The sequence below is a fragment of the Elaeis guineensis genome, chromosome 2 (genome assembly GCF_000442705.2).
Source record: "Elaeis guineensis isolate ETL-2024a chromosome 2, EG11, whole genome shotgun sequence".
Taxonomy (NCBI): domain Eukaryota; kingdom Viridiplantae; phylum Streptophyta; class Magnoliopsida; order Arecales; family Arecaceae; genus Elaeis; species Elaeis guineensis.
Window position 1 is genome coordinate 10325212 of NC_025994.2, and position 13749 is coordinate 10338960.

Below are 13749 nucleotides of genomic sequence, written 5' to 3' on the forward strand. Positions count from 1 at the left end.
GCTTATCCTTTTACCAAAAAAAAAAAAAAAATGGTATAAGCTAGATCACAATGCAATCCCGGCATAAGAGCCACAGCAGTTTGGTGGAGGATTTGGAAAGCATATTATGCTATATGTTCAAATCCAAAGCAATATGATCAGGATTACGGAGGTATTATCTCTTGGGGTCTATATAGATGGTTGGGCTCAAGATTCTACGAAATTCATGAGTTAGACCAGTTCAACCACCAAAGCATTGAATTATAGGTTGGATTATGCCAATATTTATAAGTATCTAGAACAATCTTTTGAGGTCATTTTTTAATCCCTATGGGATTCAAACTAGTTCACTGAAAAGATAATCTCAAGTACTTGTAAATATAAATCTATCCTAATCTATAAAATCCAATACTTTTAATGGTTATACTGGTCCAACCCATGAATCTCATGGAATTTTTGGCCTAACATCCAATCAGTCCCTTGCGTCTTAAAGTTTTGGTTACAATAGAGTAGATTGGTATGTTTAAATTGGAAAAGAAATCGGTTATGAGGTGGTCTCTGCATCTTATACCTTTTGGCGCTTCATTTACTCTATGAAATGTTCGATGGACTTGCACACCTCCTCCAATAAATATTAAAAGAAATTACAGTTGAACATTTCAAAGGAATAAAATAAAGCATGAGAACAGTACAAGCTGATCAACTTGAATTGGACAGAACGGTGCATCATTTTACGCTTGCAAGGTGTGAAGGATAACATTTGAGAGGGCAGACTATTCCAAGGAAAGATGATGTTGATTATACTGGGACAACAGATAACTAAACAGAAATGCGAAGGATAATGTTTGAGAGAATGCAAGCTATCCAAAGAAAGATGATGTTGATTACACTTGGACCAGAGACCAAAAAAACTAAATAGAAAGTCTCTGAGAAACTAAATAAGTGGTGTTTTCCAAAAAAAAAGACCATACTAATGAGTGTATCAAGCTTTGGTTCAGTACCGACATAATTCCAGAAATTACTATCGATCAAAAGCTTGGAATGCTGTTTATGAAGTTTAAAGATTAGATAATTCAGTCGATGAGACAAAAGCAAAACCATATCAGTGGGAGATTCTCCAGAATTACAAAGAATGCCTCCTTACCACAAAAAATAATGGGTAATGACACCTCTCACGCATTCAGCATGAGTTAAACATCCATTTTCTCTTTACCAAATCAAAAACAGCGATAAGATGGAAAGGACTACTTACCTCAATCAAAAAAAATCACATCATGTGTAAGATATAAATACCTTTGATCTAAGCAACACCTAGTTTCATGACATGATCGACCATCATCGCATGCTTTGAATTTTGTCATATATGAGAACCTTCATAATCATTAATACTGGTGATAATGACAATAACCAAATCACATCCCATGAAGATGGATCGGTTACATGGCACAAACATAAACAAGAAGGCTCTACAGAAAAAAAAAAAAAAAAACAGAGGACTTGAGAAGCGTTTCACAGGTTGCCAACGTATTTGATGATTATAAGATTATGTTAAAGATAATAAGTTGCTAATTGCATGACTATATAAAGAAAATATGGATGCTATAGCTAAGTATGATGTGAGAGACTTGCAAGCTATCTGATTCAAGTAAGACAAGCTCACATCCACACTACAAGAGGGCCACGGTGCACCAAATAACAAAACTAAATTTGAATCAACAGCAGGATTAAGATTAAAAGTGTCTTTTAAAAATAAAGATCAGTTTTAATCGAATATGCTGCTCTTGATTCAAAATTACTTTTGTTGATTCATGTGTCCTTTGCCTCTTATATTCTGGATGTCATATACTAATTTTTAAAATGAATGCAAAAATTTATGCCAGCATCAATCAAAAAGGTCTTATGGACCTTTTAGGAAAATTCTACGGGAATACATATCTGAAACCCATGTCAAGGAAGAGTTCATGATGATAATCTTCTTGGCAAATGCGAGTTTGCTGCCTAACAGAGAGAATAACATTAATTGGTATCTGAGTACATTTGCATCATATGAAAATGGTTCATTCCAGCTTTGAAGTTGTCCGAGGTTGATGCGCATTCCACTGTAACAACATCCACACAATTGATGTACCTAAATGAATAAGAAAGACAATGTCACTAGATAAAAAAGATGAGAAGGACAATGTAACAAGCTAAAACAACAAATAAAATCATCATGGAGGCATAGATACTGATTTGAGAGAATATCCAACAGAACTGAGTACATATAATGAACTGTTATGCAAGAACAGCAGAGAATACAGAGTCTCCTGTCCAGCCCACTGTTTGTTGCTGAATCGGTCATCTCAATTTCTAGTTTAATTTTATAAAATAGTTGTCGACATATCTGGAAGTAGGTTGCTTGTGGATGAGAACTCAAAGATAACCAATGTTAAATGAATTTCCAAATCAACTCAAATAGGACGAGCCTATAATATTAACTTGAACATTGGAAATGCATGGAGTCATCGGTGTGTATGATATTAACTTCATAAGCAATGCAAAAGGCTAACCTACGATGTTAAAGACACCAGAGTACAAAAATAAAAATCAGAGATCATATGTTTGTGTAACTCTATGTATGAAAAAACTTCATTGAATGAATCCTCAAATTGTAGTTTTTTTCTAGGCGTTCTGGCTCCAACATGAATCATAATTATACATCTTCATCTGAGTTTACATAATACATGATTGTCTGTAAAGGTTTCCTCTGATTTTGTATGTTCTTGAAAAAGATGCATCTCACAAATGATTCAGGTCTAATGATTTCTTGCAAGAGATCTTCACTGGAAATGATCACAGCAAACCTATGGAGGAAACCATAGGCCACAAATCGTTGCAACTTTTCAGACGACACCCATACAAATAGGGGATCTTAACGGCAGCTAGTTCAGGACAAGAAACCTCTACTCAAGTGGAGAGAAGAAAGTGGGAAAGGAAAAAAAAAAAAGAAGATAATCTGAGTTGAGTCAATTATTAAAGATCCAATTCTGATATCATTAAATATGGTACTTTTATAGGAAAATAGTTTTTCAATTTTTAATTCATATTACATGCCAAACTGAGTTGGTTTAGCATTCAATACAACATATTAGTTCTGATTAAATTTATGTCACATAGCCACACCATTAATGGCATGTTTAGTAAAGACAAGATACTAATTAAATTAACATTTAGTGTGCAGGCATTTTACCTCTTACACTAACAGAAAGCCTAAGCAAGATGGTTAAGAGGAAGCACCCATCAATAGTGGGATCGAGGAGAGGATATTGGCACTTCACATTACACAAGCTTGTATTCTTTTCTCATGAGTTAAGCTTAGTTGATTGTTCTTGGATTATTGTGGACAAAATTTCAGACATTCAGAGGAATGGAGTCTAATCTTCTTTCCTGGGTCTAGGCCACAATGCCTTCTGCTGCAAAACTCACCACTGGAGATTCACCTCTAGTACAATTTGGTTATGGCTTCTTAATATTTTCTGCCTCGTCCATACCATAGCAGTAAATATAAAACAACGGGAAACTGAATAAATAACAAGTCAGTAAATGGCTTGTTAGGCATTTTATGCATACATACATATGCATTTTTTAGTTTATGCCCAAACAGTGAAGACTCTAATGTGCTCCATAATGCAGTTTCAAAATATATTTGTACAATGTCTTAGCTGACAAGTGCTTGATATGGGATGAAGTGTGGAGAGTTGAGTCAGTACAATAATACTAAAGGATGAAAAGAGGCCATGATAAGATTGTTTCGATTCTTTATGAGGGAAAGGGGCATGTAAGACACCATGACCTATTGGTATTACTGTAGAGAGTAGAGCTTTTTTCTGTAAAGCTTCGCTAGTAGAGCTTTTAATAAAAAGTTTTTAAGTTTAGTAACTACATTTTTGAAGTGCTTTAAGACTTTAACATCCATTTGGTAATCAAACTCAGAAAGTGCCTTTGGTAACCGAACCTGGGTCTCTCAAGAGAAAACAACTTCTCAATGCATCTTAAGTAAAGCTTTTGCCCAAAAGCTACAAATTAGAGCTTTTATCTAGAAGATGTTTTTCAGCTTCTAGAAGAGCTAGAAAGCTGTTTCAAAATTTCTACTAAACACCTAAAATCACCAAAAGAGATTATAGCCCTTTACTTTTTGACCCTCTAAAACAAATGCCAAATGGGGCCTACATTTCATAGCATTCTTTTGGACACTATCTTTCCTCACCCCTAAGCATAATGGTGATATCAAACTGAGTTGGGGATTTGCTTCACATTTGGTACTTATTGAGAAGCTAGCCTTTGGATGGTTCAGCACTTTGACTAGTCACCAACGGATCATGGTTTTGAAGGGGGAAAAAAAAAGACTTTACTGAAGGTCAATATTAATCAAGGCTAAATCAAGATGTAGTGATGTCATGGACCTCATGGCTAATAAAAACTCATAAGAATGAAAGAAAGACAAACTAGCAAATCAATTTTAATTACATCCTTGTGAAAGGAGAAATGAAACAACTAGCATTCAACAGTGATATTTGGAACATATCATGGCATATTATTGTGGCAAATGGCTAAGCATACCCTAAACTCATTCTGCAGTGAATTGATATATGTGCTTTTCAGGTGCCCTCAGAAAGTTTCTAGAACCATATCCATATGTAGAACCTATACTGAAAATACACCTGACATTAAATATCCTTCTTCTTTTCTTTTTTTTTAGCTGTCAGAGAGGATTTGATGACCCAAAAGTTAAGAGATATGTTTCACATTTTATCTATTAGTAATCTAGGAAAAGAAGCTCAAATGGGTATAGCAACATTAACAACAGCATAGCCAGCTTGTTAATTGCAACCATGAGGAAAATGACTCCATCCTTTGCACAAAATCAACCATAAAGTATCTACCTAGTCTTGTAACTAACACAAGTAGAGGACCTATCTACGCCTGTAACTAATGCATTTGTGCATGCAGAACATGTACTGAGATTGCTAGTAATTGGCAAACTCATTCACATGCATGTGGATGTACAGATATATCTAACATGATTATGTAACCATAAAAAACTAACATGAAGTGTGCACTTTCTGCAAATCAATGTCAAAATTTGATATTGATGTGATTAAGAATGTCTCCTAAGAAGTATTCAATTAAGAAAGACATCCTCTTTATCCACTAAAATTTTATAAGAGTTACAGGGTGAGTTAAATGTCCAAGATGCTGGACAAGCATTAAGATGAAGCAGAAATCCTTTCTCAAATAGGTCACAAATAAGATCAAAGAATTCCTGGTTTCAAAAATCTCCATGCTTATGAAAAATTGCAAACATACCCTCATAATTCCTTTTGCCTCATATCATTTAGCTTCTATCATATACATTGATTCAAACAAAACTGAGTATCCAAATACCAGCTGGCAATTCATGCTAGGCCAGTATGAGCAGCTGATGCCTGTCGGCACCATTTGGTGATGTTAAGTTCATGCCAAGTTAGTATATCATTTATGACAGATTAGCCCATCTGGAAACATTTCAGGAAGAACTAAAGAATCAATAAGAAAAATATAGATGGATTTTAAGATCTACAAAAGCTGAACTTGCTGCAACTAGATTAACCAAAGACTATTTTTTTTTTTTAAAAGAGAAAACACTTATTCATCTTACATTTCTAGGTTAGATGTTTCCAACAGATGATTAAATACTGCAGGTCAATTGAGAATGTTTAGCTTAGAGAATTGAAGTATATGCAAGGAATTGTGCATATTTCTGATTTAATATCTTTTTAGGCTTAAGAAACAATAATTAAAATTTTAAAGAAAGGAAAATAGAATCTGTCATGGTTCTCGACAGACATAGTTGGGCAACTTAAAGGTGTAAAATTTTAAGATGATATTAGGTGTTTTTAGCATATCTTAATAAGAATTTCATAGGATAAAAAACATAAAGTTGGTTTGCTTAAAACATAAAATGGATTAAAACATAGATTAAAACATATCTCCGTGAGTATATGTTTATATCATGAATTCAACATGAAGTTCCATAGTTTGCTTAAAACATAAAAGTCTATAAGTTGGTTTGCTTTTAAGCATCACGAAACACAAAATTTTATCATTTCATGGAAAGAGAAAAAAAGGTAAAACGTGTTTGAAATGGATTTATAGATTTCAACACAGAATTGATAGCTAATGTGATGGAAAGATGATAGTGAGGTACCTGCAAATATTCCAACAGTTATAAGGTTTGATGCAGCCATTGTATGGTATATCAAATATTCAGTGAGAAAATGACCAAAGGCATAAATGAATGATAGAAAAGTAGCCAAATAAAGAGGCTTATTCTCAAGGTTGAATGCACAAAGAAAACAGAGAGTGCAGGTCAGAAGGGTCCAAATTCCAAATGTCCGCCCATGGACATCAGTCACTACAAATTAAAACAAAATGCCCGTTAGAAAAGACTATAATTATCATTCATCAAACAAAAGAAATAAAACAGGTACAGAGTTATATGGCAGATGCACACTATTTGCTGAACCAAGGAGAAAATATTTCATGAAAATTTAGTCATGCACTCAGAAAAAAGCAAGCTTAATGACTGATTTCCCAATGTAGCACCAACCAGTGACAGTTGTACTGCTTACCAGCCCTTTTGATCAGTTTGTTAGCGTAATTATATTAGCAAAAAAGCTATTATAGGAAGTCCAAAGAACAAGGAACATGGCATACGAAAGATTTAAAGGTGCTTTATCATTTAATATTATCAAGAAGATGGTATCATGAAGCATGCTATTCTTTACAATTAATTGATACCTAAATGTCATGGTGCCATGTATAAAAAAGTTATGAAATTGTTCAACATGATGTCTGGTCATAAAAATTTGCCCAATTCCTTGGTGAGCCTTCTCAACTTAGACCAATGCATTCAAAAACCTCACAAATCAATGCATCAAACTTATGCATATTCAGTTTCACCAACTGTCCCACAATACAATAAAGTCAAGAATTCTCCTAGACAAAATAATAGTGGACTTCCAATAGATGTAAAATCATAAAGAAATCAAATGAAAAGATTACATCATAATGGTTTGACCATATAAAGTGTCAAAAGGTATCATGGAATACCGTAATATTTCAAGTCTAGCCCTAGAAGATCCCAGAAGACCTATTAACACCTATTAGAGAAACAAATAAATGAAGCCTTCTTGTTGTTATTAAATCATCCCTGTGGGAAAGCTTCAAAAGAAGAAGCAAGGAAGATGACCATTCCTCATCCTTGAAAATGGTCAAAAAGCTCTATTGTTGCTTGAATGACTTACTGGATGAGAAATGCAAGAAAACCGTGGAGATTGTTGTCATCCTAGTGAAGTTATATCTATTGCTGGCCCTAAAACTGTATTTTCAAGAGGATTGAAACCACATTAATCATATGGCAGTTTTTCTTTCTTTTTCTTTTTTTTTTTTATCAGAGGAAAATGTAAGCACCAGGATGCCTTGAACAACTCCTTATCCTTGTGTTCATAAGGATTCCCGTTTGATAGCATTTTAGCCTTTTCCTGGTCCATATCTCATATACTACAGTAATGCAAATAAAGGTGGAATTTGACTTTTCTTGGTCCATATCTCATATACCGTAATAGTACAAATAAAAGTGGAATTTGATATGCTGAAGGTGTGGCTTTTAATGTATTTGAAGTAAAATAAGACTCAAAATCCCAATCCAAGTAGAAGGGAGGTTTTAATTATGTTTACATAAAAACACTAATGCACAACCATTTGTCCAGATATTCTTCACACCCTGAGAAATTTTTTCATGAAATACAGAAATAGCTATAAGATTTTCAGCATTACATTTATCTTGAACTGCTAGCAGACAACAAGGCAAGTTCATGTGGTTATAGTTAAAGACTAGCAACATTATCAATATTAACCTCACAAAACAGAAGATGATTAGCTTTCTTTAAAGTGGGATAAATTTTATTAGCATAACAGCTTCCACCTAGAGCTTCACATTCTAATCATTGCTTGATCCATGATTTTAAAATAATTTTAAAAAAAAGGAAAAAAAAAAAAAAAAACAACAACAACAGTTCAGGCATCTGGGTGCAAATTTGTTTTACAGTACTAGTGAATAAATTCCAAGGGCAACTTATTTCATCCATTATGTTGTATATCTCATTTTGCACTCATTTATTAAATAAATAAGGCAACCAGGTGAGGTAAAAGGATATGCCAGATGGAAGCAATAATTTAAACCCAAGGAACTCGAACATTTGGAAGTTAGTCCATATGTCACAGGTAAAGCATATGCAGTAGTGATCTGATCACTGAATCCAGTGATTTGTCATTCCAAACTACCTTCAAGTAACCAAGGACACATCCTGCATTTTATGGGGTCATCTTAGAAAGAGCAACAAGTTTCATCCATTTCTTGTTCTTTTAGGCTAACTACCTAAACCTTCATTCTACTATTAATTCTCCTTTTTCTAATCTACCACAATAAAGGATTCCTTGCTCTTATCATCTGTAGCCAAATAATTAAACAAATACTTTTGAAGCTTAATTAAAAAGGACTACTCCCAAGGACCACAGACACTTGTAGCTCCACACAAAACAATATTGCATACTTTAAGCAACTTTGACAACTGATATAATTCTGTCAGTCTTGTCCCAGGATCATAAATGTAATAAGAATCTTATTAACCCTTTGAACGAAACCTCTATAACATTTTTTTTATTAATTAAGATCTTCCTCTGTGGCTTTCCAAAGCCTAAACAAAGAGAACATGGTTGTATCCACGGTCTCAACCAACTCCTCCAGACAGACTTCACCTGCAAAGTTCTGATATGACCTTGCTTGCAAAGAGACCTCCCTTGAAATTTGTGTTAAACTGCAAAGGAAAAGCATCATATAGTTCATATCCAAAAGTGCACTTCACAGAAGGAACATGTTGTTTGAGGCAATTGAAGCAAAGTACTATTTATTATGATTTATGAACCTTCACAAGGATTTCAATTTATTCATCCCATTTGATCATTCCCATTCCAAAATTCATACAAACTTGTTGGTTGAGCTATACCAAAGCATCCAACCCATGCTGCTCCTGCCTCAAATATATCTTATTTCACTTGACAATCTCCTTGCTCAGACCTTAAAATCCTTCATCTAGAGTAGCTTGCCCCATTGTGCCTTCCGGTATTTACCGACACATTGTGTCACAAAATAAGAACACATAGTAACAAAATGACGTCCGTGATTATAACTCAATAGTATAAAAATTTGGTGAACGGTAGATAACTACAAAATAGTAAGTGCTGCACATAATTGCAAGAAATTCGGCAATGTCACCAGACTGTGCAAAGATTGATCTCTAAAAGCTCGAAGTAAAGAAGTGCGAGTGTAGCACGAAGCTGAGCACACAAAATATACAGCATACGGGACAAATGTAGCGAATCGAAGTGAGATCTGGGAGATCTAAGAAGTCATTTGAGCAAGCCATGGATGTAACAGATACACAACAAGAGCTGCATTAGAGAGAAGGGGCAAGAAGATGGAGATAATACACACTTTGGGTTTGGGAGAAGACGGCGAGGCGGAGAGCCCAGATGTCGAAGAAGCCGAACCAGACGGAGGCGACACGGAGCGATCCCACCAGCATCAGCCACAAACCCAGCGCCCTCATCTCTCGCTTTCTCTCAAAGGCAATTTCGCAAACAAGTTGCGAGCGGAGAAAAGGAGGCGGTACGTTTATCGGATGGAGAGATCTGCGCGTCGACGGTCCACGCTGAAATGGCCTGCTTTATTTAGTGGCTACCGCTAACACGGTAGCATGAGAACACTGCCACTGCTGTCGGGTTTTGCCACCGTACAGCTAGGGGGAGTGCGGTACGGGGTGATGGTTTAAGATTAACGGTGATGCGAATGAAGGTGACAAAATTAGTGTATTTGGTTGTACCAGATGATCTTGCAGGACAATGACCTCACATCCTCCCACTCCTAAAATCACCTTCGAATCTTATGATCTTAAACCCGTGATGGCGATTGGTTTCCCAACAAGTTTCCAAGCTGACCCCAAAGAAGTGATTTTAGACTAAAATTTGGAGAAAAAAATATTTTAAAAAATTGATATATCAGTATATAATTAATATATTATATCAATATTATAATATATTATATTATATTGATATTATATATATAATATCATGATATATATTATATTATATATATTATTAATCAATTATATTTTTATAATTATCATAGTTTTTATCTCCCATCTCAATAATCTAGCTTCCGATTGAGGGTAAGCATTTTATGTATCAGGTTTGATGAAACTAGAGCAGGCAAGAATCGTTTGACCCTTGCTAGACTGGATAGAGTTTGGGTGTTATAAATTATAAATGATGGAGATGCAAACAAAACAAGCATAGTTCAATCAAAACATAACATGGATAAATAGGCCAGAAGATCAGCTCTTGACTGTGATTAACAACAAAGCATGTGAATCAATCTCAAGTGTATAAGAGTGTATTTTAGGCTAAGGCAAAAGTGATAGCCAACATGAGCGAAGAGTGGAAGCTAGACGTAGATAACCACCATTAGAGTGAGCAGCTATCATGTTTTAGGGCAGTTATTACATTTTAGCATGCATAAGTAAAATTATACTTTGTTGGAACCTTTTGACGATTAATCAATGAATTTTATCTTATCTTATTTTTAACGGTTAGTAATTTTTATCCAAAGAGTAACTATAACTTAGTTTTCACGGTCATAGACCAACACTACATCTCTTTACCATGATCGAATGCTATATCTTTTATCCCCTGTCTATATCTTCTTTGAATAGTGGTGTGATTATGGTGAATGTTCTTGAAGTCAAAGTATCTAGACCCACATTATTCTCTATCCTCCCTTCGATCATCATCACCTTGTCGACTGATCTAACATTGGTGGCACATGCTCACATACATCTATCCATGCCATTTGACTAGTCACTATTCTTTTCAGGAATACTCAAATGGAACTCTACTAACAGATCCCACAATACATCCAGATGTGACAAAAAGAGCACTAATAAATAGAAATATGTTATTATACTTTATATTTATTTATAAAATTATTTGATATATCACTTATATTTGCCTTATTTTTCTAATCAAAATAAATATTTGTACTAAAATAATAATATAATATAATTGCAAATGAAAAATATTAATTATATAATCATTACTATATTTCTATAGAATTAATAATTTGGCTATCATAACTAGTCTGCTCAAATAGTTCTACATATACATTACATGGACTTGCCGTTAGCCATTTGTGTATTTTTTTTAATGATTTATTTGAGAATTCTATTTAGTAATTATAAAATATATGAAATATATTATAGATAGTTTTGATATTATAAGGTCAGTGATCTTAGTTCTTAGATATAGAATACTAAATAGGATACCAATGGATAACTAAGGATTTTTAATCCTTGCTAGCAATCCAAATAAAGCCAAGATAGGTCTGACATAATTATCTTTGATTGAAACCAAATCATTCCAACTAGATCTATAATTTAACAAATCCAGTTCAAACTTAAAATTATTTGTTTAACCTAATTAGATTTGTTTAATAATTGAACTTGATTAGTTTGACTAATTTATGACCTATTTGTGGCTCCTTTGGAATCTATCTAACTTCATTAAAATGGGCTCATAAGTCACAGTACACTTGTCCTGACTTGACATGTTTTCTTAAACAAATTATACAATCAAGTCGAATAACTTATCAAATGCATCATGTTCAAATTTTTGACCTATTAATAAGGAGATTAAGTTCAAGTTTATAATTTTTCTCTAAAACCAACATCAGCTCTATGAAGTCCAATCTTTCTCGATTCTTTGCTAAACCTAAGCAAGTATTTTGGTTCCAACTTCTCAATATTTTTAATCAAATCCAATCCTCTTGTTGTACTAGGGTGATTGCCAGGGATCCATATGACTTGTATAAAGGGGAGCCTATGGGGATATTAGATGATACTCAGATTTGGAAAATTAGGGTTCATCCCAAAGTGAGTCTCTTTCTTTGGAAGGTGGCATAGGGCTACTTGCCAACTAAAGAATTGTTGAAGGACCGGGCAATAGACATCCCTCAACTTGCCCATACTGTAATAGTGACATTGAGACTGTTGGGCATGTTTTGTTCTAGTATTTGAGGGTGGTGCAGGTGTGGCATCTCACTAATTTTTTTTTGGTGATTACTCAAGGGTTGACTCCAGCCTAGTTCTTCATTAAGGCCTTGCATAGGAATATGGAGAATGAGTCCTTTAGATCATGAGGCATTAGAGCAGCTTACTTACATTGCCTATAAGATCTAGCTCGCTAAGTGTAGCCATGTATTCAAGGTAGCAGGCAACCAATGAAGTTTATTCTATAGAGAGTTTTAATTTAGGCAACCGAGGTCACTAATCTTTCTTTCAATGGGGCAACCTCAATAGCTCGAGATACCTGGAACTCCTCTTCTGCTTATGGAGCGAACCTATTGGTTTTCATTACCTGAGAGAGCCTACCCCTGAGTTAAGATTAATTTTGATGGTAGTGTAATCAGTAATAGTGGTGATGCCAGGTTTGTGATTTGAGGTCTAGATTCAAACCTGCTGGTGGCTAGTAGGAGTCATGTATTTGACATCTTGATTCCTGGAGTTGATTTGAGGTCTATCTATGTAACACCCCAAATCAGCAAAGTGGTAATGTAAGAGATTTACAATTGCATTTAGTATTCATGTATATGTAGTATAGCACTTCACTATATATTTGAGCATTTAAATGCTAATTAGGCAATGGTAATGAAGTATAAATTTAGTTGTTAATCAAGAAAAAAAATGATTGAAGAATGAGATCAATGATAGTGGTACTAGAGTTTAATTTTGATGGTTATTGAGCATAAAATGAGTGATATTTTGAAGGATAATTGAGGTAATATATATGTGAGTGGTAATTTTGAAGTATAAATCAATGATCAGTGGTAAGTTCTAAAATCTAGAGGACTGAATCAATTTAGTTTTAAGAAAGATCGACTTAGTCATAGAAAATCATATGCATATCAGAAAAAACTATGACGACATGCAGGTTAGTCGATCCAGTTTCATAGTGGGTCGGCTAAGTTTTGGACTGAACCGGCTCAGTCTTAGGTAAGTCAGCTAAGCTGCGAGAACAGCAAAGAGACAAATTTGAACCTAGATGTTTTAAGTTGAGATCTAAAAAGTAATTTCAATGAGGTGACCTAGCAGCTTGATTAAATAAAGAAAGAACTAAAAATTCAGTTGGGCAACACCTCAGCATATCTAAATGTTATGGGACTTTTATGGATTGATACCTGGCAAACAACTTTCTTAGTTTATTCAATTTCAAAGGGCTATCCATCATTTATTTATTTATTTTTTATATTATTTGGGTTCTTTAGTTAAATGAAAAGGATAGAGGAGAGGAGGGTTGGAAAAGGTGATATGCTCAACTAGAAATCAAGAAGAATTTAGCTGAAAAAAGATGAATTAGTGGAAGACCAGTTTGATGACGGAAAGGTTGCTAAATCTATTTTGATGGCAGCAAGATTTTAATCATTTGAGGTAAGAATTTTAATCTCTAAAGTGGATACAAACTGAATCTTGAGTCATTACTATCATGCTTGATATCTTGAAAAATTAAAGTATACATTTAAACTTGAGTTTGAGGGTGAATTATGGTTAATTTGCTAGAAATTGCTTAAACGATCTTAGT

The 13749-nt window shown here is 34.3% G+C and overlaps 1 protein-coding gene across 2 annotated transcripts; it reads right to left on the bottom strand.

The window, feature by feature from the left end:
- Nucleotides 1-1863: 1863 nt before the first annotated feature.
- On the bottom strand, nt 1864-10015 carry LOC105061097 (ergosterol biosynthetic protein 28). Of its 2 annotated transcripts, XM_010945058.2 has the most exons (3): nt 9554-10015; nt 6206-6412; nt 1864-2107 (listed from the first exon to the last, which is right to left on the bottom strand). In XM_010945058.2, the coding sequence occupies exons 1-3, from the start codon at nt 9666-9668 to the stop codon at nt 2037-2039; spliced, it is 393 nt and encodes a 130-aa protein (XP_010943360.1). In that variant the 5' UTR covers nt 9669-10015; the 3' UTR covers nt 1864-2036. The 2 variants fall into 2 exon arrangements, with proteins under 2 accessions (XP_010943360.1, XP_073107656.1); XM_073251555.1 differs by lacking the exon at nt 1864-2107 and having other exon boundaries at nt 2114-6412.
- Nucleotides 10016-13749: the final 3734 nt, after the last annotated feature.